This window comes from Notolepis coatsorum, assembly GCF_963971535.1.
Source record: "Notolepis coatsorum genome assembly, chromosome: 3".
Lineage (NCBI taxonomy): Eukaryota > Metazoa > Chordata > Actinopteri > Aulopiformes > Paralepididae > Notolepis > Notolepis coatsorum.
In genome coordinates this window covers 46,322,361-46,348,726 of record NC_140167.1, presented here as the reverse complement: position 1 = coordinate 46,348,726, position 26,366 = coordinate 46,322,361, and the positions used below count along the sequence as shown (strand labels likewise).

Here is a 26,366-nt window from a genome sequence, read left to right as displayed (position 1 = left end):
TATAAATCTTTTGCTTGTTAGTCAAAGATAAGCTCACACAGGCACCAAACCAAGAGAAGAAACTAAACAATATCATACTGTATTATCAACACAAGGTTTCAAACCACATTCAATATATTCCATGGTTCACTTCTCCCCTTTATTTACTATTACTCTAATCAAAGTTATTTACAGGTACAACTGGACGCTTGTTCACACAAAGTTTAAAAAATAAAAGAAATAGAAACAAATATCCCATTGAAAAAAATAAAGTAAATTCCAACTTAAAAGGATAATTTCTCCCTTTACTCATGCGTCGCCAAAATGTTACGTCTACTCCATTCCAACATATAAACTACCAAGCCAAAGTCAGATCCATTCCCAAGAGAATTACAGGCACTCAAATCTTGTCATCACAATACAGAATGGGCCATGTTGCATCTGCCAGAGTGCCAGCCCTGGGTGAAACTATTTGAGATTAGTTACTTCAATCACTTGGGACCATTATATGGCTGAGCGTGCCTGTCGAGAGGCACTGCCAAATAAGCAACATTGCACTCTTGGTACAATTCCTAGGTCTTGCAGACACAACCAATTCAACCCCACAGTTTCCTCTTCCTCAGAAACATCACCCTGACACTACAACTTCAACACGACACCTGCAATAGTTACAGTATTTACAGTAGTTACAGTATTCTATAAGTACAATTTAGGTTTAATGAGGTTTCTTTTGGGAACAACAAATGCTTATGGTTCGGAATTCTTAAATTTTTTCCACATAAAATAATATATCAATTAAATAAAACTGACTAAGGAATAAAATCTTAGCAGAAATAAAATTAGACCCTTGAAAAACGTGAGGTCTACCGACGATGGCATTTATTTTAAAGACGCATTGCTCTCATGCATTGCTTTCACAATAAATGCTTATCAGACGCATCTCTATGTTCGCCTTAAGAAAGAAGAGAGCAGAGGTTATGACTTCATCTCATACTCGGTATGATCTTGAGGCGCTTGTTCCAGGCTTGGGCTGATCGGTTTGGTTTTGTTTGGGTTTAAAAAGAAAAAAGAAAAGAAATTAAGAAAATACTTCTAGGCAAAAAGGAACCTTTTGGAAAGTATGGCGAAGTGTGGGATCAACTAAAACAATAAAAAAAAAAAAAAAGAGGCTGGGGGTACAGATAAATAGAAAACATCACAGGGCCAGGAGCGGTCTGCGGAGGCCCTTGGGCGACCCACCCCTCTGTGCCCATCAGTCCTGCTTGACGTTGCCCAGCGCTCTGAGGCGCTCCAGGAGGGGGGGGTGGGAGTAGTGCCACATGGAGAACAGCCAGTCGGCCACAGGGAAGCCCAGGTTGTCCTTGTTGAGCTTGATGAGGGCTGAGTAAAGCTCAGAGGCTTTGCCCATGGCCCGCGCGAAGGCGTCCGCCTGGAACTCGAACCGGCGGCTCAGGACCGTGAGGCAGAAGGACAAGAGCTGGAGAGAGACGTTTTGAGTTTAAAAGTATGTTCAATGTGTTTACATACGTAACATTACATACAATCACGTGGAATGAGAAGAACTACTTTGTCATATCATGGACAATACAGGTGTTTTATATATTTCCTTCATCACACCTATAGGACATGTCCCACTGCATGGTTTTTCTATTATTTTATCTATGGTTCCTTTAACTCTAAGGTCCCTTGTTTTTTTTTTGTTTTTTTTTTATTATCTTTTCCCCCCCTCCTTTTTTCCGATTTTCCTCCCATCCCACTGTTAGTCGTTATGCCAATTCCCAACCCCCTTCCTGGTTGTTGCGCACTCCCCCCTACTGGTCCGGGAGGCCGGAGACTGTCACATGCTTTCCTCCGACACATGTGCAGCCAGCCGGCAGCCAGCCTGGCAGCGCAGATTCTCACCGGGAGAGTGTAACGTGTGGAAGGTCACACTACCTCTCTCCAGATCCTACCCTCGCTGTGCAGGCGCCCCGACCGAACTGTAGGGGTCACTCTCCACAACGCCCAGGACCCACCCATCAGCTTTCCCACCCCTAACACTGCCTATTGTGTTAGTATGAACGACCAGCCAAGCTGATAGCAACGCCGAGAGCTGGATTTGAACCCAGCGTCTCCAGCGTTGATGGCGAGCGCCTTGCCCACTACACCACCTAGCCGCCCTAAGGTGCCTTGTTGATGTCACAGATTATTGAGGTTCTGCACTTAACACAAAACTAGCTCAAACTCTGGCATGTATAATCGATGCCAGTGTGTATGTAAATGTGTTCCTGCTGATGACATTAGTTCACACTCCTCATACAGAAACTCCCTGCCCTGAGAGGAACAGGATAGCTGGTTTCATAAATGACATGGACACTGACGAGTAGGGCTGGGAAAAACTATTGGGGGGAAATTCATCCAGCCATAATCTATGCCTTTTTTCAGTGGATGTATGAAGATTTCCAGCGTGCCTCCTGTCCTGCAGACATCTCTAGTTTGCATTGCGTTTCTGTTCAACTACTATGGAAACTCAAGTCAACCAAATAAAATGTTTTTACAACAATGGCAGGTGCTGGCCCCCCTGAAACCAGCGCAAATCATGCCCAACCAAATCTGGGCCAAATGTATCCATATAGAAGGAAATCGGTCCCGATCCCCAGCCCTACCATTGGGATCAGATTTAATCGAAACTGAATGGGAAAGTGAAATTCACCAGCGGGTAATTTCCTTTAATAAAAACAAGGTTCCTGAATTTTAGCCATGGAGTAATGAAAGCAACGAGCACCTCGTTGTAAGGGGAGAAGATGAACTGGAATATGATCATCAAGCCGATCAACGTGGGCTGGCTGTCATGGAAACCAAAGGCCAGAAACAGCTCCCTCCGACCAATCAGAACCGCGAAGAGGAAGAAACACAGGAAGGAATTCATCTGCACGGAAAGAGGGGCAGAGCAAAAAGTACTTACTGTGTGTCATTAGCATTCTATTAACTTGCATCTACACAGTGCATATTGAGTGTTATTGTGTATTGTTATTGAGTATTTCTATATGGTTTGGTTGCATTACTTAATTGGTAACAGTGATCTACTAATATACAGTAGGTCTAAAACACATGGGAGGTAACTGGAAGCACCAATAAGAAACTGGTAACCCTAACCATCTATATATAAATAATAATATGCAAAGGAATTAAATAATATAGTAATGAATATTATTTATCAATGCATACCGTAATTTACTGTTCATTCCAAAAACACCAAATACTAAAATCCAATAGCAGGAGCAACAATTAACATAACGATATAAAAAAATCCAAGTGAAGCAACTTGTTTATCGGAATTTTTGCATTTATATCTCAATCATATTTGTCCAGTGAACCTAAACTACCGTACTTTTTGCACTATAAGCCGCACCTGAATATAAGCCGCAGCAGCTAAATTGAATGTGTACATATATAAGCCGCACTGGACTATAAGCCGCAGGTTTTTTTTTTTTTTTTTATTATCTTTTCCCCCCTCCTTTTTCATCCGATTTTCTCCCATCCCAATGTTAGTCGTTATGCCAATTCCCAATCCCCTTCCTGGTCGCTGCGCACTTACCCCCCACAGTCGGTCTGGTTGAGTGGAGGCTATCACATGCTTCCTCCGACACACGTCTAGCCAATCAACCGCTTCTTTTCACCTGGCAGCGCGGACTCTCACTGAGAGGGTGTAACGTGTGGAAGGATCACACTACCCCCCTTAGATCCTATCCGCGCTGAGCAGGCGCCCCGACCGAACTGTAGGAGTCGCTGTTTACAACGACCTGGAACAGGCGAATCCAGCGTCTCCGGTGTTGGTGACGAACGCAATCTCCGCTACGCCACCTGACCGCTAAGCCGCAGGTGTTTTAATGTTTAATTACCATATGTAAGGGTTCGTGCACAGAGGGGATTGTCGGGAAAGAGATGGCTGTTTGAGGAAGCATTTATTAACATTTTTGTTTAAACAGGAACGTTAGCCAGTTAGCAGCTCCGGGTACAGTAGGTAGCAACGTTAGCTCTCATAACGTTAGCCAGTTAGCAGCTCCGGGTACAGTAGGTAGCAACGTTAGCTCTCATAACGATAGAGCCAGTTAGCAGCTCCGGGTACAGTAGGTAGCAACGTTAGCTCTCATAACGTTAGCCAGTTAGCAGCTCCGGGTATAGTAGGTAGCAACGTTAGCTCTCATAACGTTAGCCAGTTAGCAGCTCCGGGTATAGTAGGTAGCAACGTTAGCTCTCATAACGTTAGCCAGTTAGCAGCTCCGGGTATAGTAGGTAGCAACATTAGCTCTCATAACGTTAGCCAGTTAGCAGCTCCGGGTATAGTAGGTAGCAACGTTAGCTCTCATAACGTTAGCCAGTTAGCAGCTCCGGGTATAATAGGTAGCAACATTAGCTCTCATAACGTTAGCCAGTTAGCAGCTCCGGGTATAGTAGGTAGCAACGTTAGCTCTCATAACGTTAGCCAGTTAGCAGCTCCGGGTATAGTAGGTAGCAACGTTAGCTCTCATAACGTTAGCCAGTTAGCAGCTCCAGGTATAGTAGGTAGCAACGTTAGCACTCATAACGTTAACCAGTTAGCAGCACCGGGTACAGTAGGTAGGCAGCATGTTGAAAGAGGAGCCCTGAGCTGCTCATACACTAGACTCTTGCCGTAATGGTTTGTTGACGTGAGGGGGAGGAGGAGGGGCAAGGCGTGCACTGCTGCAGCAAATTTAGGAGTCTGATCTGACGGTCACAGAGCTGAGTGAGCGCGCCCAGTTAGCTGTAAAAATCCATAGATTAGCCACACCGTTATATAAGCCGCAGTAGGGCTGGGCGATAAAACGATAACGATAACTATCGCGATAAATTATTTCCTCGAAATAAACATGAAACGTGGTCGCAAAGTTTCGATATATCGATTTTCCAAGCTTGGATATGAGCACACGCACTAACAACCAATCAGTGAAGGAGATGGCCGACAGCGAAGGAGACCCGCTACCTCTGCCTCTGGGTAGTAAACAAGGCTGGCTAGGATAATTAGCTTGCACGCCGCTATTTTATAGTTTTTACGTGCCGAGTGGGTGTGTGGCGTGAATTCTGAGGCCACGGTTAGAGCATAGCTGTCAACATTTCGATTTGAAAAAAACATGCAGGTTTTAGCCACGCCCCTTCTCCTGGCCCCACCCCCTCAGCCCGCCCCCTCCCACCCGGCCCCGCCCCCTCCTAATGGAGCTGCCTCGTCGCTGCTGGTCAAAACCGGTATAATTTTGTTTTCCTACTGTGTAGAGTGTAAATGCTATACAAATACAGTAAATTACCTTTTATCAAAATATTAACCATTAAATAAAGGTTGTAATCTGTAAATGCATTCGATTTTACTGTAATTTGACAGTATTTGGAAACCATAGATGCCAGACATTTAGTTTTCTTGCAGCTTTTTTTCTTACAGTCTACAGTCAGTGAATCCTAAATCTCCACTAGGCAACCACTTAAAGTTATCAGTCCAACAAGGACTGGGTGAACTAGTTGCTACATTAAATTAATCAGATACCTGGTTGAAAGTGAAATGCTGTGAACATCCCTGCATTAAGTGTAAGACAAATTCAGTATAAATTCAGTTTATGTAGTAGTAGCATTAACATGTTCATATTTATTGAAATCTTACAATTCATACATAAATGTTATGATGAATTGAAAATGGGGGAATAAGTCCTTCTCTGGTCTGCATCCCCTTAACAATTGTGTATTGCACAATACTGTATTGTACCCATCTGTTAAAGTTAGCAATCAATCAATGTATTACCAGTGTCTTTATACCTTCATCACTGTAGGCTACATATTAATACGACAACTCAAGAAGAATCAAGAGGTTTATTTGTCACATAGTGAAATGCAGGTGGTCACGCCCGCATTGATTGTGCAAAATGCAAAAAAATATAGGTAACAGGATATGCATGATAAAAAAAGACATGCCATGTTCCTGAAAAAAGCTATAAAAAATACCTATGGTCATTAATTTAGCAGTGGGAAATGGGAATATCATTTTTGGAACAGTGTGCGTCTATTATGTCTGTGTAGTATGTCTGTATGTCTGTATTGAGCCGTACTGTATTGTACCCATTCTGCAATCTGTTAAATAAAGTTTTCATTCATTCTACAGAGAAAAATGATAGAAAAAAAGCCAATGCGATTTTGTGTTTTTCCTCAATATCTCTGCAATGCCTGCGAGTTACCAGTAACTGTATTTGTCATACCATGACAATTCACGACAACTTTTAAAACGGATCAATTTATTTATATGTATAAATCGCATTCAGGAAATTGGGCGTCAGTGGAGGAATGGGAGGAGGGGACAGTGGAGGCGCAGAGGCGCAAACGGCTGTTAGTGTTCACCAACCAACACATTTACACATTCCTGCATTTGTATTGTTTTATCCACAGAATATTTGCAAACCTTTTGTTCCAGAGACAAAAGCCACAGAGTGGGCAATCAAGAGACACTGGCTAAGTTGATTTGACACGCTCGGTCCGCGGCTGCCTCGGTGCGTCAGTCTACTCAATCCCCTGAGCTCTGAGCTTTATCCGGTCGCGTCGCTGTCTTCTTCTGGTCGCAACGGTCTGACTTCCTGTGATAACGGTCTAATCTACACTGCTGCCACCTGTCGTCACGGAGGAGAATTGCACCAATTTTGTAAAAAAAATTATAATAATAATAAGTACAAAATACGTACCAATCCGTGAGCCGTGAAGAGGCCGTGCAGAGGGTCGAAAAAACAGGAGAATCCCGGTAAAACCGTGTGTGTTGACAGCTATGGGTTAGAGTAGTGTGGGGTATGCGGTGGACGTCGTTGCAATGTATTGGGGCGGAACGGAGTATTTTATGGTGATAGTTAGTACATTATCATGGGATACACCGCTTGCTCTGGCTAACTGCTAACGTGCGCGGACTGATGACGACATCAACTCGAGACATTCGCAGCAGCAAAACAAGTCTATTAATAGCCCGTCCATCGGCGCCGGGCATAAGAAGTTAATTAAACTTGACAGAAATTATATCGATGATAATTATCGATATCGAATTATATGAAAATAATTTTATAATTTTACGCAATAACGTTTTTGGCCATATCGCCCAGCCCTAAGCCGCAGGGTCGAAAAATGGGGGAAAAAGCCGCGGCTTATAGTACGAAAAGTACGGTAATGGTCTAAGTTCATACTGTTCAGTATAGGTAATGGATAAGAACTTGAATGAAAATTGAGAAGGCTGTGAAAAAGTGGTATGGATGAATCTCTCCCAAGGTAAAGAGATATAGCTGAATCTCGGTATTGGTGAATCTCTCGAGGTAACGAGGTATGGGTGAATCTCTCGAGGTAACGAGGTATGGGTGAATCTCTCTCAAGGTAACGAGGTATGGGTGAATCTCTCGAGGTAACGAGGTATGGGTGAATCTCTCGAGGTAACGAGGTATGGGTGAATCTCTCGAGGTAACGAGGTATGGGTGAATCTCTCAAGGTAACGAGGTATGGGTGAATCTCTCAAGGTAACGAGGTATGGGTGAATCTCTCGAGGTAACGAGGTATGGGTGAATCTCTCGAGGTAACGAGGTATGGGTGAATCTCTCGAGGTATGGGTGAATCTCTCAAGGTAACGAGGTATGGGTGAATCTCTCTCGAGGTTAACGAGGTATGGGTGAATCAATCTTGAGGTAGCGAGGTATGGGTGAATCTCTCTCAAGGTAACTCAACCGACCTGACTGATAACAATGTTCTTAACAGTGTGGCCCAGCTTCCAGTGACCCAGCTCATGGCCCAGAACAGCAAGGATCTCAGGGTTGTTGCAGCCTTGCCTCTTGTTCTGGACAAATAATGAGAAAAACAATGTCAGTTTACAAAAAATAACTAGCAATATTATCTTGAAAACAAAAAGTGACTAAGCTTTCTACCAACTTGTGATTTTCAAGTAGAACTTTCATGAACAATGAATAGCAACCCGCTGTATGGTAACCTTAGGCTTGGCTTTGGCCTCGCTGGACGTGTCCTCGGTGTCCGTCTGCTCTGGCTCTGCTTCTCCAGCCTTGTTCAGAGGAGAGTAGTCCTCCAGCAGGGTGTCAAACAGCACAATGCGCTTGTTCTTGAAAAAGCCGTAGAAGTATGCATTGCTGTGCGAGGAACGCTTGGAACCTGGAAGAACATATCGTTTATTTGTAAGGCAGATACTGATTGTTTAGTTGACAGCATTTTAATGCAAGTATGAAATGGGTTAAAATGGGAACTGTGCCACATTTGTGAATTCATTATTCCACTGGACTAAGAAAGCTGGGAATCGAAATTGCTTCAATACTATTATTGAGTATTGAAAAACCATTCAATCATTTCAGTCATTCAAAACAAAGTTTGATACCCAAGTATCTGATTGAAATTGATTGAAAACTTTATTAACAGATTGCAGAATGGGTACAATACAGTACAGCTCAATACACACAATTGTTAAGGGGATGCAGACCAGAGAAAGACTTTCGTCTTGTTTACATCAGGGTCCCCCATTTTCAATTCATCAGGACATATATGACATACATGACATACAGATACAGTACTGCTACATCTATACATTTATGACATACCAGATTTGCAAATACAGTACTGTTTGTGATACAAAAAGAGTATATACATTTGACGTAAAAACTGTACATTGGAGGAGGTTGGGTGGGGTTGGGTGGGTGGGTTGAGTGTGATACAAAAAGAGTCCAGAAAAGAGAGTATATACATTTGACGTTAAAACTGTACATTGGAGGAGGTTGGGTGGTGGGGGGGTTGGATAGGAGTGGTTGGGGACACTGTACAACTGTACAAGCAAAACTGTACATTGGAATATTGACAAAAGTCCATACTAGGTAATTTACTGTACATTGGAGGGGGTTGGGTTAGGACATTTACAGGGCCCAGTTTCGAATTGCAGTCTCCCGTAGGTGTTCTTTGAGAGTGGTTTTGAAAGTGGGTAGTGATTCACATTCCTTTACAGCTTTAGGTAGGGTGTTCCACATTGATGTGGCATAATTGTGAAACGTGTTTAGTCCCTTGTTTGAGCCGAATCTGGGTTTAACATGATTTGTGGAGCTCCCTCTGGTGTTGTGATCTCCTCAGTGTCAGTGAGCCAATAACAGGGTTCTCACGCTTGCCTTGAATTTTTTTTCCATGCTACCTCCTGATTTTCCAGGTACCATATTAAGTGATGATCTATAGGCCCCTGAAGCTTTCCGCCCCAATCCGCGCCCCCCTCCCCTCACACAACCCCCTAGGACACCGGACTACTTACTTGATTTAAAAGATGTGCCAGTCAAGTCGACATTGTAAATGCTTAGAGATTATGTCTAATTGTTGATAATATCAATGCATGAAATAATGCAACAAGCTGTAGATGAAAAACTATTTATTGAACTGGAACTTTTAAACACATGAGCACTGGGATTGATATATGTTCTCTCTTCCACTCCTCTCCCATCTCATCCTGTCCTCTTCTCTCCACACTTCCCCTCTTGTGTCCGCTCCTGTCTTCTCTTCCTACTCTTCTCAACTCCTCTCCACTCTTCTCCCTTTTCCTGTCATCCTCTACTCTCTTCTCCTCCTCTTCTTCTCCTCCTCTTTCATCTTCGCCCCTCTTCTCTTCCTCCTCCCTCTTTCCTTTATTATTAGTCTTATTAGATAATGAGTCTTACGCAGAAGGGGTAGTATGCCTACTCTTCTTTTGTAAATCAAACTAATGAACCTAAAAGGGAAAACATAAGGCTGGTTTCCCTGTGGTTCCTCAGTACAGCAACCCCACTAGTAAGCTTAGCTTAACAGTATAGATGTATAGAATCAGTCTAGGCATGATCAATGATTTTTCAAAAATGTCTCACCCCAAATGTTCCTATTTAGTAGTATAATCTTTTTCAAGAAAAAAACAAAAAATCACAAAATAGCTAAAAGTAGATATAAGAATGAATGTTACAAAATGTATCAAGACTAGACTATTCATGTCAACTAGTATAGAAGTAATGTCACAGCCTAATGTGAAAATGTATTGGTAGTTAGCTAGCAATGCAAGCTAGCCAACACTAGCTAGTAGCTAGTTAGTTAGCAAACTAAATGTTGACAAGCAAGATTGCACTCTATGGGCTTGCATCATTAACAAAATCCAAATTCAAAACAAACTCAAACTCAAGTTGCTAGCTAGTTAGCAAGATTGCACTGCTTAGTGCTTACTAACTAACGTTGATAAACCCAGGTTTACCACACAGTTAAAACACAGCTACAGTACTTACATTTAAGGATAAACTTGCATAAGAAGTTTCACTGTAGATGTCAAGGCTCCCGTGTTGGCTGGGAAATGCATGTATTTGACCCTTCCATTAAGATCGTGAGTAATGTTATTATTTCTGAAGTCCACCAATCCGAAACTATACTTTTAAAGTCCATATCACCAAGTTGCCTGCATCAAATTCCAACATCCAATATAGGATGCCATCTATTTCTATCTACAGTAAAAGCTGTTCACATGTAAAGGGTTTTTATAAACTCATCTTAATTTTGTGCTCAATAGTTTCATTTTATTACTATTTTACACATCATCCAATACAATTTTCCAGCACAACTGTTTCTATTTCCATGTAAGTGTTCACTTTTGCTCAGTTGCCATGACTTTTCCATACCTGGAAAATGAACAAATTAATTCCATGTTTTCCATGTTTTCCAGGTACCGTGGGAACCCTGAATAAGCAAGTTTGTTAAAGGTCCCATGTTTTGCTATTCCTTTCACTATTTGGGCAATTTACACAATTCCTGTGAGTCTATGGAACACATCTGTATGTTTTTTTTCAAAATAATTCATTGTTTTGTATTTCTAATCAAGTACTCTAAAGCAGCATTTTTCCACTTCAAGATTTCAAGCCGTTTTGGGCTGGGCTCCGCCCCTACTCGCAAAGCGCTTTGAGTAACAGTCACCCACAGTCTGCACTGGCAGACAGAGAGAGACATAGAGAGATAGAGGGGAGACTAATTAATTTCGCCGCGGGGGGCATAATCCCACGGGACAATGCATTGGTAACTTGTTTCAAATGACAATATACAGGTGCAGCTCAATAAATTAGAATATTGTGGAAAAGTCTATATATTTAGCTGTATTGCTGCAGTCATTTGTGCAAAAGGAGCCCCAACCAAGTACTGAGTGAACATACATGAACACTTTTCAGAAGGCCGACATTTCAATATACAAAAGAAAAATACATCTATTTTAATTTTTTATTGGTGATACAGAATTTTGGGCTTTCATGAGCTTTAAGACATAATCATCAAAATTAAAACAAATAAAGGCTTGAAATATTTCACTTTGTGTGTAATTAATCTATAATCTAGTTTCCCTTTTTTAATTGAATTACTGAAATAAAATAACTTTTCCACGATATTCTAATTTATTGAGCTGAGAGAGGAGAGATGCGTCCAGACTGCATGTGTGTGTTTCCCCACACACACGCAGTCGGGAGTGTGTGTGTAAATGCTCAGTATCTCTCTCTCTCCCTCCCTCCCTCTCTCTCTCTCTTGCTCGCTTGTTCTCTGCTCTTTCTGTCGGCACCCGCGCCACGTCAACCTGTTTGAGGAAGTGTCAGTATTTCCACTCGCTCCGTTGTTGAGCAAATGGTTGATTGTGGGCGGTGAAGCAGGGGCTGAGATATGCAGATCAATGCCTTATTCACATCAGCAAAACAGTCAAATCAGGCTTAGTTCAGTGGGGGAGGATCTTGTGACATGTGAACTGGACTGATAGCCAAAATGAGAATTAGAGACAGACCCCATTGATACAACCCCATATTGCTAGAAAACAATGCTAAACACTGAAAAATGCAATTTATAAGACATGGGACCTTTAACATTTCTTCTACTAAATGTAACAAAGCCCCCGATTGGCTCAGACAGCACCCTGCTACGCAAATAACTCTGCAAAGTAAGATATTGAAAAAAGTATAATTTTGGTATCGAATCCCAGGTATTTACATTTTCAAATGATACCCAGCCCTACAGACAGTACAAAAACATTCGTTAAAATGAGCAACTCTCAAAAACCGGAGTGCTAAAACTCAAACTGATGTCATCAAATATTCAATTCAATCTTTATTTATTTTTTTTTAAACTTTGACCAGTCAGCTGGTTCTTTTAGCGTTTATCGCTTTTTTCTGGTCAAGTATGACCGACAGAAACAGGTTGAATGGGGGTATAGATCGGGGGAAAGACACTCTGAGAAAGTACGGCTTGTCCGGGAGTCGAACTCGCTACCCCAGATCCGTGACGTGCACGGTTGTCCCCGACGCCGAAATAGCGTTCGAGGTACGCGGTGAGCTACTGGAGCTCCCCCCGCAATCTTTATTTTTACTCTATTAAATTAATTAAAGTGGAACTATCTTACTATTTGGGCAATTTTACATAATTCCTGTGAGTCTATGGAACACATCTGTACGTTTTTTTTTCAAAATAATTCATTGTTTTGTATTTCTAATCAAGTACTAGAGCAGCAGTTTCTGCCCTTCAAGATTCCACGTTGTTTTTGGCTGGGCTCCGCCCATACTCGCAATGCGCTTTGAGTGACAGTCACCCACTGCACTGGCAGATACCTTTTGGGGGAGAGAGAGATAGAGAGACACTAATTAATTTCGCCGCGGGGGGGCATAATCCCACGGATTGGTAACTTGTTTCAAATAACATATACCCCCGTGAATATTATTGCACGGATCGGAATACGTGTGGGAGCGTGCGCTATGATATTTTGCAACAGGTTGACGTGATACAGCGAGTGCTGATACGAGAGAGCGAGAGAGATTGAACGAGCGAGCAAGAGAGAGAGAGAGGGAGCGAGCGAGCGAGCGAGCGAGGGAGAGAGAAATAGGAGATCACTCCGAGATCGCTCGTGTGCACGTGTGTGAGCGGCTCGACTCGCGAGTGTGTGTAAATGCAGGGGGAGAGACAGAGGAGAGATCGCTCCGAGACGAGTCGCACCGTATGAGAGCCTCTCTCTCACTCTCTTCATCTGTCTGTCTGTCTGTCTGTCCCTCTCTCTCTCTCCCTTTTTCTCTCTTTTGAGGAAGTGTCAGTGACAGGGAAACCGCTTCCGTGTTATTCTCACTCGCTCCGTTGTTGAGCGAATTGTTGATTGCGAGTGGTGGAACGAAACCACAGAAGGGGCGGAGGTACGCATATCATTATGCAAATAATTCTGCTTCCGTCACAGAAACCAAAATTCAGAATGGATTGGTTCAGTGGGGAAGGATCTTGTCTCATCTGAATTGGAGGAATGCGCCAAAATGAGAATTTGAGACATAGACAGTGTTGGTACAACCCCACATTGCTAGAAAACAATGCTAAACACTGGAAAAGGCCATTTCTTTTTTGGATCCACTTTTTTCTCCCATTTTCTATATTTTTCTCCCATCCCAATTTCGTATCATCCAATTCAACCCTCCCGTCACGAACGCCGTTTCTTGCCTCCCACAAGCCGGCTGCAATGTGGACTAAGTCATACATAGCACAAGTCCCCTCCGGTACTTGAGGTAACAGCAGTCGCATCTTTTCACCTGCGCAGCTCGATCTCTCAGTGGCGAGGAGTAACGCGTGGGAGGCTCACGCTGCCCCCGACACTTCCTGATTCTACTGCGCAGGCGCACCAACCGACCTGTAGGAGTCGCTGTCCACAACGCCCGATCCCCACCCATCAGTTTCCCACCCCCTAATACGGCCAATGTGTATTAGTACGGACGACCAGCTAAACTGAAAGCAAATGTGGAGCGCTGGGCTCGAACAGGCAAGCCCAGCGTCTCCAGATTTCGTGGCGAGCGCCTTGCCCACTACGCCACGTAGCCGCCGGGTGGAAAAGGCCATTTATAATATAGTTCCCCTTAGGGCTGTCACGGTAACCGCATCACCGCAATCCCGCGGTGTGTCAAGGCACCCGCGGATGGAGAAGAGACAACCGCGACAACCATGGTAAAAAAAAAAACTAAAAACAAATGGGGAGTCATCATTTTTAACTCAGTTCATTTAATGACGAGATTGCCTTGTGCGTCCGTTTTCCAGTAGCATGAGCTAACTTCACGTTTCCATACAGTTTACAACTCACAGATGAAATCAGGATTTATTTTCATATCCCGGACTCTAGCCCCCAATGTATACCTTTTCCTGTATTCATCTGAACCGCAGTAGAGTTCAGGGGAGCGTTCTCCCAACACTCGCGGGCCGAAGTGCCGGTCATGTAACTTGCTTGTTATAACTAGCCGGACTTCGGGGTAATTCCCTCTGTAAGGTGGTGACAGTAGACCAGACAACCGTTCTCTCAAGGACTGGGCATTCATTTCCGTTTGCAGCTCTCTATTCTTAATGTTATTGACTAACGTTACACGCAAATTAAGTGCTGCCTCTCTCTACCGTCCCCGCTACACTCGGGACTACATTAACGTTTCCCTAATCCCTACTCTCACTTTGTTAACGTTATTATAGCTATTATGATCTGTAATGTCAACTGGATAACGTTAGCTTTGTTTGCAAACGTTAGTTAACGTTCGCTATCTATAACGTTAGCTAGTTTTCCCCCATAAACAATGACAAGTTGTGATATTGTTATTGACTAATGTTACACGCAAATTAAGTGCTGCCTCTCTCTACCGTACCGTTCCCGCTACTCTTGACTACATCAACGTTTCCCTAATCCCTACTCTCACTTCGTTAACGTTATTATAGCTATTATGATTTATTTATGATATCTATTTCCAGACTGTCTGTAATGGCCAAAGTCTTTGAATCTCTTGGAAACGAACAACTGAAAAAGTTTCTAACTGACCATAATATTCTTAACGAGTCTCAGTCAAGCTTCAGATCAGGCCATAGTACTACTTCAGCGACTATGCTAGTCTCAAATGACAATTGAAGCACTGGACAAGAAAAAACACTGTGCAACATTGTTTGTTGATCCGTCTAAAGCTTTTGATTCTGTGGATCATGCATTGCTACTGCAGAGGCTTGGCTGCATAGGTCTTGGTAAAATGGCTTTGAGCTGGTTTAAAAACTATCCATCTGAAAGAACTGTGTTTCAGTAGAATATTATACCTCAGCTGCTCTTACTGTAAACAAAGGTGTTCCACAAGGTTCTATTTTGGCCCCCGTCTTATTTTCCATCTTTATAAATGAACTAGGAAATGGGATAAACCCAGCATGTTTTCATTTATACGCCGATGATACAGTTGTTTACAGTGGCTTCCTCTTTAACTCAGGCCATAGAGCTTCTACAGGATGCTTTTAATACACTACAACACTCCTTGCTAAGGCTAAGACTGGTCCTTAATGCAAAAAAGACCAAGTACATGACCTTCTCTCGCTCTCGAGCTAATACAGCTGTCCCTCCGATTCTGACACTGGAAGGGACATGCCTTGACAAAGTAGCATCCTATAAATATCTGGGCATATGGATTGATGAAAAGATGGCCTTTGATGTTCATATTGGGAACCTACTGAGAAAACTTAGACCTAAACTGGGCTTTTTCCAGTAAATGTTTCCCGTCTGAAGCCAGGAAGAGAATTGTGCAGAGTTCCTTTCTGCCTTTATTAGACTATGGCCATGTAATCTATATGCATGCTCCTTCCTCCCTGCTTAAAAAGCTGGATTCTGCGTACCATACTGCCATACGTTTTGTAACGGTGCAGGCTCTCGCACCCACCACTGCACTTTGTATCAGTCATTAGGATGGTCCTCTCTGTACCAAAGAAGACAATCACACATGTTGATTTTTATCCTTAAGTCATTGCTAGGTAAGCTGCCCTTATATATCTCCAGACTTCTGTCCTTTTATACTTGCTTTTTTAATACCAGACGAGCAGCAAATGGGATGCTTTTAAATGTTCCTTTGATGCAGTCAGAGCTTGGTAAAGCTGCATTCTCCCACTATGCTCCCTTTTTATGGAATACGATGCAAGTAAAACTTTGTCTAGAGCAGTGCTTCTCAAACTTTTTCTGTCAGGCCCCCCTTTGGCGGACCAAAATATCTTGGGCCCCCCCTCCCCCTCGCCCCAACAAAATAGTCATGAAATGGGGCGATGTTTAAATTTATTGAAATAACACCAATATGGTGACCTTTCAAATTGACAACACCTTCCCTCGCGAGAGCCACCTTGCCTCCATGTGAAACAGCACTGCAGAATGGTCAGCTCCCATCTCCTCACAGCGCAGAGAACAGGCGCGCTTTCAGGGGTCGGGTTTTGATGAAATTTACCACGTTTATAACTTCTGTCAAAACCTCATTCAGCTCAGGGCTAAGATGTCTTGACGCTGGCGCCTCTCTGTGAATTTACAGTGCGTCCATTGCGCGTTTGGCGAGACCCCCTTGATGAGCGCCTGTAGCCCCCTCCTTTTCCCTGCCATGGCCTGCGCACCGTCAGAGCAAAAGCCCACACAGTTCTCCCATTTCAGTCCATGTTCTGTCAGGTAACTGTCAATAATTTTGAAGTGCTCATCAGCTGTCGCTCTGTTTTTGACATATTTGCAAAACAGCAGATCTTCAACTCAGTGACTGGGAATTTACAAAGCGAACATAGGAAATAAGTCTTTATTGCTGTCAGTCTTTGACAAGGCAACACGCATGTCATCTTCAAGGCTCAACTTGGCCCTATATTTTGTTTTCAGAGCTGTCATGGATGAAAAGCCAGCTTCACACAGATATGTGGTGCTGAATGGTATCAACACCTTAACTGCTGCATCATGAGATACTTGGTACACACTCTGAAACTAGCTCTCCAGGTGGTATCAGATGAGATTTCAATGAGTTCTTCCAAGAGTTTGGATGGAGATGTGTCAGGAAGCTTTGTCTCAATGTTGTCTGTAAAGTTTTTTTTATCGAGAGTAACTTGGTGATCCTTTTCTGTGTTTTATTAAATAATGATTTTCAGATTTTGAGAAATGGTCAAACTTATCCAAATATGGTATTTTCATGGAGAACAGTGCAGCTGCAACAGATAGCACTTTAGTGATAATTTTCTGTAATAAAAAAAACAAAAAAAAAATTATCTCAAGGCCCCCCCCCCATCATGCCGCCCACTTTGAGAAACACTGGTCTAGAGGCACTTCCTACTGTGAATGCTTTTAAAGGTATGCTACGATTAGCCCTTTATGAAACATGTAACTGTTTTACCTGATGCTATTGCTGATCTGATTATGCTCCTTGCCACTGCACAAATGGCCTTCTGTATTTATATTTGAATTGTATGTTTTTTGTTTAATGCCCCGTTTTATGTTGAAACTTGTTGTGTGCCGTGTTGGTCAGGACTCCCTGGAAGAAGAGATCTTGTATCTCAATGGGACATTCCTGGATAAATAAAGGATAAATAAAATAAAAAATTATCTGTAATGTCAACTGGATAACGTTAGCTTTGTTTGCAAACGTTAGTTAACGTTCGCCATCTATAACGTTAGCTATAGGCTAGCTATTGGCTAGTTTCCCCCAATGATAAACAATGACACAAGTTGTGATATTTAACTAGCTATGTATGTGCATTCAAATTCACTAACGTTAAAATAGTGGTATAATAACGTTAAATGTTCACTCAAATAACGTTAGTTTTAAGTTGGAGAAGGGCATATATCAAGTCAAGTCAAGAGTTTTATTTGTCACGGCATACAGGGCATACAGTGAAATACGGTGGTCATGCCCGCAGCGATTGTGCAATAATACAAGTAATAAGAATAAGACATAACAGGTATAATGTACATAAAGTTTAAAATGCATGGTAAAAGACATGCTAAGGTCCTGCGATAGTGCAATACAGTGTTAAGCTACAGATGAGGCACTGGGTCTTATATACACTACTATACAATACTATACAATATACAGTTATACTATATATCCTTATGCTATCTTGCTATATCCATCTATTGCTATACAAGAACCACTCCTAGGCCTGCCACGATAACACATTTTGCTGGGCGATTAATTGCCCCCGAAAATATCGCGATAAGCGATATTATTGCGACCGGTTAGAGAATTTTTTTTGGAGAAATTTATTTCCCCAAACTTTTATTTTGAAGCCCACCGCTCCGTCTTTTCCGGTGTTTTAGACTTTTATTTTGAAGCCCACCGACCGGACCGGAAGTATTGTTGTGATTATCAGGTACTTTTTTAGTCCCTGCTCTGTCGTGGTTCCAAGCGAGTAGAAGTGAGATGCATGCATCTTATTGGTAGAAGTGGTACCAGAAAAGTCACGTGAAACACTGCAGACCACTGATTGGTCAGAATAGAGACGCGTCACTCGTTGGAGAGTCTGAGGGAGTCTGAACGAAAACAGAACGCCGCCATCTTTAATGTCTCGCATAGGATTTCATAATCATTATGTTTGCAGCAGGCACAAGTGCAATAAACAAAGGATACAGTCACTGTGTATTCTGCCTCATTTATTGATTAAACAAAACCGACATCAACACAATTTGCCACCGAGCGGAGAGTTTAGTCTCGCAAAAAGATTGCTGACTTGTTAAGGCTTGTTGTTAGGTTAGGTGCTAATGTTGTGCTAGCGTTTTAGCATGGCTATCGTACATAGCGTGATCAATATAACTCGCTATTGATTGTTTGTATGAGTAACGTTAATGCTAGTAGAATAGACACAATGAGGGGTAACATTAGCCCCACGGAGCTCCTGTGCTGTGCTCTGTAGTAAAGCCAGCGGCCCGCCTCCCAACACGGACAGTGACTGACAAGGGGCACTGGTTCCGCCTCAAACAAACACGCAAATAGCAATTAATCGCGCCCGTCAAAATCATTGCATTCATTTTAATTATCGCGGCAATTAATCGATTTATTGCTTATCGCGGCAGGCCTAACCACTCCCGTTCTTTATTTATTATTATTTATTTTTTTATAAAGTAAAGATATATCCCACAACGCTCACTCTTAAAAAGGAGCAGGCAACACCCTAATCTACTTTTATCACATTTCAGAACATTGAGGGACAAATGGATAGATTATCAAACATGTTTAAAATAGTTTTCGGACTCCTACGGCCTTAGATTTTTTTTAGCGTTTATCACTTTTCATGGTCAGACATGACCGACAGATGAGGAGAGGATGAAGGGGGGAAGAGGCAGGGAAGACATGCGACAAATGGAAGTCACCGGGAGTGGGAACCGAACCCGGGACGGCCGCTTCGCGACGCAGCACGATACATGGTGTGCTACTAGAGTGCCCCAACTTATATTTAGTTTTTTAATCACAATCGCGGGTAAACTCGCATGTATTAATAATAAAAAGAATATATACAGGTATATAAAAAAATAATAATAATAATTTAAACTTAAATTTTCTTTTTATAGAAGTGCGGTACCACCGCATCCCACGGTGATTAGCCACACACAACCGCGGTGAGAAAATGTCATACCGCGACAGCCCTAGTTCCCCTTTAAACTAATTTACAGTGCCGTCGAGATGTTACATACACAAGTGTCAGTGTGTTCATAAATATAAACACATCAGACAATCAGAATAATTAAGAGCACATTTGAAAATACATTAAAAAAAATATATATATTTTTTTAAGAATAAAATAGCAAAAAAATTCAAACAGAGGTAATAATTTAAAAACAATTACATATTGTGGTGACCTGATTGGTCATTAAGGTTCTAAACCGACCCATAGAGAATAGAGTGTCTAGTTTCAGTGTTTCCTGCAGGGTATTCCATGATGTAGGGGCAAAAAAGCCAAAAGCAGATCTACCAAGTTCCGTAAAAACTCTAGGCACTCTAAGTGTAAGCCAAAAACTGGATCGTGTACGACAGGGTCCAGTGGTCCATTCCAATGAAGAACAATATAATTTGGACAATCACTAATTATGGCTTTATAAATAAAAAGATTGCAATGCAACTTACGTCTCTCTGCCAGAGAGGCCCACCCGACCTTATTATATAGGATACAATGGTGAGTACCATAACTATCACCGGTGATAAATCTAATGGCTGAATTGTAAACGGAGTATATAGAAATATACAGTCTGAAGTTGGTCCGTAGACAATTCATTGAGAAAGATTTTATTTTAGATGAAACAGAGTACCCAGGGGAATGTTCTGAGTTCATACTGTAGGTAGATTTTCTGTTTCAGAAGTCAGAACTACTATATTATATATATATATACTATAATACAGCTCATTTGGACAAAAGAAAACAAATGTTCTGTGGGTCTACAAAATCAGTCTCCCAGTCATTGTCAATGGAGCAGCTCCAGACTTTATACTTGATGACATCACAAGTTTGATTCTTAATTCTCTGGTTTCTGGCTTTGGGAGAGAGAGTAGCTCATGTTCACAAATATTGATTGAACCATCTTAGGACATGGAAATAACATATTACAAGCTTGATTCTTACTTCTCTGGTTTCTGGCTTTGGGATATGGCTTGTGTACCAATACATTCTAAAAACAGGACTACCGCATAAAATATGCTAGACCCAGAGATATATTAATCATGTTAACAAATTCTAAACATATTTTGAGATGTTACACCATGTTGAGCTATTCGACTATCTCACATTGCATATGTGGCTGTATTCCTTAGCCCCCAGATATAATTGTTAAGTGCCTTACCTTCTACCACATACACCTTGGTTAGGGGGAAGCTGATAGATTTGGCCATAGCCTCAATGTCTGTCTTAAGGTCTCCATCGGGTAACGGGGTGAACTTGTCAAACAGAGGAGCAATGTAATCAGCATAAATAGTCACGAGGACCTGAAAACATGAGAATAGAAAGAAAAAAACAACAACAATAAGGATAATTTGGTTGCACCCAAATGTATCTTCTCTTACAGTAGAGTATTATTTAAAAGCTTTACATTTTGTCATTCCATTGTTAGTAAAACCACGATTGACCCATCACAAGCAACGCCCGCTTTTCTTGATCCTCCATTCGGACTGTTGCTTCCCTCGGACAAACGCAGTCATGATAGGAGGATCAAGAAGAAAGGGCGGGGCTTGAGATGGGTCCATTCAAAGCGGATGTGTCCTATCCTACTGACCAGAGATACACCCAAGGTGAAGAGCCAGGCGTAGATGAAGAAGTAGTCTCCGCCGATCTTGATGATGTAAAGGAGCAGGGAAGTGACGGGCAGCAGGATGCACTGGGTCACCACAAACTTCTTCATGGCATCCTTCAGGAAAAACCCCATCGTCTAGGAAGACAGGGATGGGGCGGGAGAAAGTGAACGAGTGAGTTTGAGTAAGTGACTTGTAAAGGTTGAGATTTTTGTGTTCATCTGACACTTTTCTTTTAACGTTCAGACAGTTTTTACCTGTTGATTGAAGCCATGCTTCTCCTCGATGACAAATGTGTTGTAGATACTCCAGGGCATGCCGGTGAAGGCACTGAACAGGGTGGCCAAGGTCAGAAACACAAGGGACTGGGTGATCTCGTACTCCAGGCCGAACCCAAAGCGAGCTGTAACACAACCAGCCACACCCCACAGGAAGGGGATTCCACCAAGGAGCAGAATGAGCTACAAGAGAAAGAAAACATCTTTTAAACTTTTTAACACACCTGTAATGACTGCTATCAACTGCTATTAACTCATTCTGCACCAGTCACGAGAAAAGTCTGCTTAACTCGCCAACCATTCAGCGCCAATCACGAGAAAACTCAGATTTTAATCGGTATTTCCTTTATTAGCTATATCCATACATTTTTCATCCATCCAGCCTGATGTTATCATTGGGAATGGGTCTGAGCTCGCAAAAGGGCAAATACCGCCGCCTACGCCTTCCAGTCGGTATTGCACCCCATTAGAAATGGTGTAGTTTCTTTTCTGGGCCGATCTGAGCCGTGCGGGCAGGGTTTAAATACTCCGGCAGGACGAGCGTTTACAACTATGCATCTGTGATGCTGCTGCCCCCCCACCCCCTTTCTACCGCAATCGAAGCTGTGTGTGTGGACTGTGTGTGGCTTTTTACCGTTGGCTGCAGTGTGGGGGGGGGGGGTGTATTAGACCCATAGCTATAATATAAGAGGCGGCTACGTGGCGTAGTGGGCAAGGCGCTCGCCACGAATAACGGAGACGCTGGGCTTGCCTGTTCGAGCCCAGCGCTCCACATTGCTTTCAGTTTAGCTGGTCGTTCATACTAATACACATTGGCCGTATTAGGGGGTGGGAAACTGATGGGTGGGGATCGGGCGTTGTGGACAGCGACTCCTACAGGTCGGTTGGTGCGCCTGCGCAGTAGAATCAGGAAGTGTCGGGGGCAGCGTGAGCCTCCCACGCGTTACTCCTCGCCACTGAGAGATCGAGCTGCGCAGGTGAAAAGATGCGACTGCTGTTACCTCAAGTACTGGAGGGGACTTGTGCTATGTAGTCCACATTGCAGCCGGCTTGTGGGAGGCAAGAAACAGCGTTCGTGACAGGGGAGGGTTGAATTGGATGATACGAAATTGGGATGGGAGAAAATATAGAAAATGGGAGAAAAAGTGGATAAAAAAAAAAGCTATAATATAAGATATATTTTAACCACTCGCAAATTTCGCAGTCTCCCCATTGATTAAAGCAATGGCGTTCTAGCGCCCGACCCCTGACGCTGATTGAGTTAAGAAAAATGCAGCTAAGAGGCTAAGTAGGCTCTTGATTGTGATGCGTTCAAACCAAATCCATTATGACGTCCAGATGCGTTTATGGTGTTTATTGATGGAAACAAAAATAAACCAACAAGCAATTGTTATACTAAAATAATCAAATAAAAACTAAATTATACTCTGATGTGATATGATGTGACGTGACTGTCAATATAAAATATTGGAGCCCTACTAACCCTCTTTGTTCCCTCTCTGCCGTGCAAGTGCCCAGGTAAATAAAAGTGACACCACACCTGGGTGCTAATTACCGGAAGTGATAGTTCAAGTTCTTTCGAAAGAAAGAACCAACCTTTGATAGTAAACAAAAAACATTGCACCTGTGCAGCCTAAACAAATAAACAACACAGACTAAATACACATTTTGGCTCCTGGAACACGTTCAAGTTCTTTATTGGATTTCAAGATTTTGGTCAGTGATTCATAGGTGATATAACTCTCGTATAGGAATGTTATTCTTAATCTTCACAACAAGACATTACTTTTGTGTGTAATAACACTGGGGTCTGCAACTACATAGATTTAGACATGCAGTTATATCATACTGGTGTGGACAGAACAGTATTTTTCCAAACTTTTCCCAGACTATGCAATTTAATTCCGTTCCAACCTTTTCAATAACTAAACATGATAATTTTCCATAACATTTTTCAAAACTATACTTTAATATAAACATGTAGTTTCTCAATCACTGCCCAGAAAAGCTGTGCAAAATACCAGCACTGTACCGGTAGAAATCATTATCATTTGGGAATGTGATGTATCACACCGAGTCATCAACACTGCGCTGTGATTGCAACGCCTCTTTTAACACTTTCAGTGCCAACGACGAGATATCTCGTTAGTTCATGCCAACCGTTGAGTGCCAGCCGACGAGAGATCTTGTTTTTAATTTTTTATTAGTGATTTCCATTCATATTTCATTAATCTAGCCTCCCGTTTACCACTGGAACTCTCTCTGAGCTCCATTGGGGAAATACCGCCCCCTATCGTCTCTCCCTGTGGTACTGCACCCCATTGGATTAGACTGAATGAAACACATGAAAAAAAATCCTGCTTCCACATTTTACTTCTCAGGCATGTAACTCGAGCCGATCGGATTTATTGTGGACCATCAGAACAGCGTGGAATCGGTGTTTCGACCACCCAGAGTTGGATCAATAAACGCGATCGATATTTGGAATGGCGATCAGGAATTGGAATAATCTTTTTGGAGAACATCTGATCTGAGGTAAGGAATCTATTTTACCAGTCTTAGGATAATCAGAGCTTTTTTCACAGAGATATCAACGTGGGCCCTATGTGTGTGTGTGCGTGTGTGTGTGCTGATCAGGAAATGGATAATCGATGCCTCAGCCCGCTTCTATAGCGTGCATAAGTACACATACTATCGATAATCTAGCGTTTATTTGAAAATGATTAATAAATAGGCAGAAAAATTACAACGTGTTGTGTATTCCAGTGTATTCCAGTAAAGGGCGTTTATCACAGAATCTTCTGAAATCTTCTGGAAGTTTCAAGAAACAAGCGTTTTTCAAAATGGTATAAAACGGAAATTAACAGATTAAAAAAACAATCCGTTTCGACAATGTTGACTGCAAACAAGTCATTGATAAGCGACGGCCATATTAGACACATAGCCATAATTTAAGATATAGTTTATGCGTTCACAAATATGAGAGCGCTATCATTGAAGTGGGTGGTGGCATGCAACGGGGTAAATAGGACACGGAGGCTGGCACTCAAACTGTTAAGGAGGGGGAACAACTTGGGGGAATAAACACAGGGGGAGGCAACATTTGTTCACAATCTACAACTTTAGGACAAAATAAATCAGGACAGAAATCAGCCGAAGATCACATAAAGACCCAGAAATAGTAATTACCTCAGTGTTGGGTCACCCAGAGATTAATTCATGAAAATATTGAAAAGAAATTTGTGTCCAATGATCTATCAGCTCTTCTTACCGTCCCCTCAGTTTCAGAGTGGAGTCCAGACCAGAACCCGAAATTGCTCTTGTCCAGCTGGTAAAGGCGTGACTTCTCGAATGTGTCAGTGTCCATGATCAACCCCAGCTCCTGCGGTACGTGTGTGGTTGACCTGTATATCCTTCTCTGGGTGATTGAAAGAAAAAAACAAAGTCACCTTTCATTCAAAATCCCAAAGAGCACTTGAATGCTAAATCATGCATATTAACATGTTTGGCTTATTTAAAAAGTAGGGATGCATGATATATCGGTTAACATATCGGTATCAGGTGATAACAGTGTCTCTGTCATATATCAGAATCGGTCAGATGAGCAAAACTGGGCCGATGTGAACAACTGATGATTATTTCTCTGCCTAGCTGCAGTGTGCGTTTCTTTTTTTGGCCACGCATAGTTTGTTTGGGTAACGTCACTTGCATGTGACAATGACGCAGCACAAGATTGTGGGCAAATATTGTTCGAGTATGTACAGAAATAGTATGTAGAAAATTTTATTATCAAAGAAATGTGTTATATTTATACAGATCATATTGACATCTGTAATATCAGATATCGGCCATAACAGAAATATTAATACTGGTCATCTGTATCGGCCAAAATGTTCATATCAGTGCATAAAAATTAAAAAGCCATTCTGACTTAGCCATTTACATGTTGAAATTGAAAAAAAAAGAATGGACAGGATAAGATGGATCTTTATTAATCATTGTGTAGTAAATTCAGGAGATAAGGAGAAAATGGCAAAAGTGATGCATTTAGCTAGTTGGTGGAGTGACATTATGATAAAGTAAAATAGTCATTAGCCTTCGATCATCATGGGTTTATCTGAAATGTCTCTAAAAATAAGATGCAAAACAAATTTGGGACACTTTTTGGACCTATTCCATTTACCATATAAGAGCATACTTTGTAGGCAGTGACAGAACGGAGGGTGGTGGTCCAAGTATAATGGGTACATTAACTCATTTGGGTGCAAAATTGCAAGCAATTACTGAGTCCACAAAATCAGCCAGACAGCCACCCACCCACACTCCAATGGAGCAGCTTGAGCAGCTGTCGTTAGATGATCTCGGATTGGTCTCAATTCGCGTGGTTTCAGTTTTGGGAAAAACTATACTGCATGCAATTAATATTGTTTCAACAGTCCGAAAAAACAGAATAATGGTTAAGGGTGAATTCTCTATCTATGTTAGCTAATGATAACATGACAAAGTTGTGCGCTTTTTTGACAGTTAGCTGCGAACTTACCTGTCTGTAAGCAAGGTAGGCCTCCCATAGATATACCGTCCACGAAAATCCCAGCACAGCATAAAATATCTGCTTTTCGACGGGTAGTTCAAATATAGTTTGAATCATCTTTATCCTGTTATTGGTCTATGTTCCAAGTAAGCTGGGTTGACTAGCTTGGCAAGCTGTTCGCTAGCTTGTACAGTAGTTAGCAGCTACTAGACTTCTGCTCTCCCACTTGACTTGACACACAAACACGCTTCAAGACAGATTATTATAGACTTTAAAAAAATATATTAACAAATGAACGGGAAAATGTTTTCCACTTTAAATAGACATAGACATGATTAGCTATGTTAACTCGGGCACATTTGCTGTCAGTTTCCATTCATGCAAAATTGTCCGTGCGGTGTGCATCAACGAATTGTGCCGTTGGTGAAACCGAAGCAATGATTTTGGTTCCGCGTCCTGGCTCGAGTCCCAAGAATCAACCACGCCCACTGACTGATTGAAAATTGTATTAACAGA

The 26,366-nt window shown here is 42.1% G+C and overlaps 1 protein-coding gene across 1 annotated transcript; it reads right to left on the bottom strand.

Moving 5' to 3' along the window:
- Nucleotides 1-26,248, bottom strand: zmpste24 (zinc metallopeptidase, STE24 homolog). Its single transcript, XM_084310421.1, has 9 exons — nucleotides 25,860-26,248; nucleotides 24,591-24,737; nucleotides 21,299-21,502; nucleotides 21,026-21,178; nucleotides 20,597-20,738; nucleotides 7,970-8,145; nucleotides 7,715-7,819; nucleotides 2,744-2,887; nucleotides 1-1,456 (listed from the first exon to the last, which is right to left on the bottom strand). The coding sequence occupies exons 1-9, from the start codon at nucleotides 25,965-25,967 to the stop codon at nucleotides 1,232-1,234; spliced, it is 1,404 nt and encodes a 467-aa protein (XP_084166547.1). The 5' UTR covers nucleotides 25,968-26,248; the 3' UTR covers nucleotides 1-1,231.
- Nucleotides 26,249-26,366: the final 118 nt, after the last annotated feature.

Excerpts from the sequence above, each read along its gene's own strand:
- zmpste24 (XM_084310421.1), bottom strand. The coding sequence starts at position 25,967 with ATGATTCAAACTATATTTGAACTACCCGTCGAAAAGCAGATATTTTAT. Across the intron at positions 8,146-20,596 it reads CAAGGTGTATGTGGTAGAAG|GTTCCAAGCGTTCCTCGCAC; the intron begins GTAAGGCACTTA and ends ATGTTCTTCCAG. Across the intron at positions 2,888-7,714 it reads AGAACATTGTTATCAGTCAG|ATGAATTCCTTCCTGTGTTT; the intron begins GTCGGTTGAGTT and ends CTTTCCGTGCAG.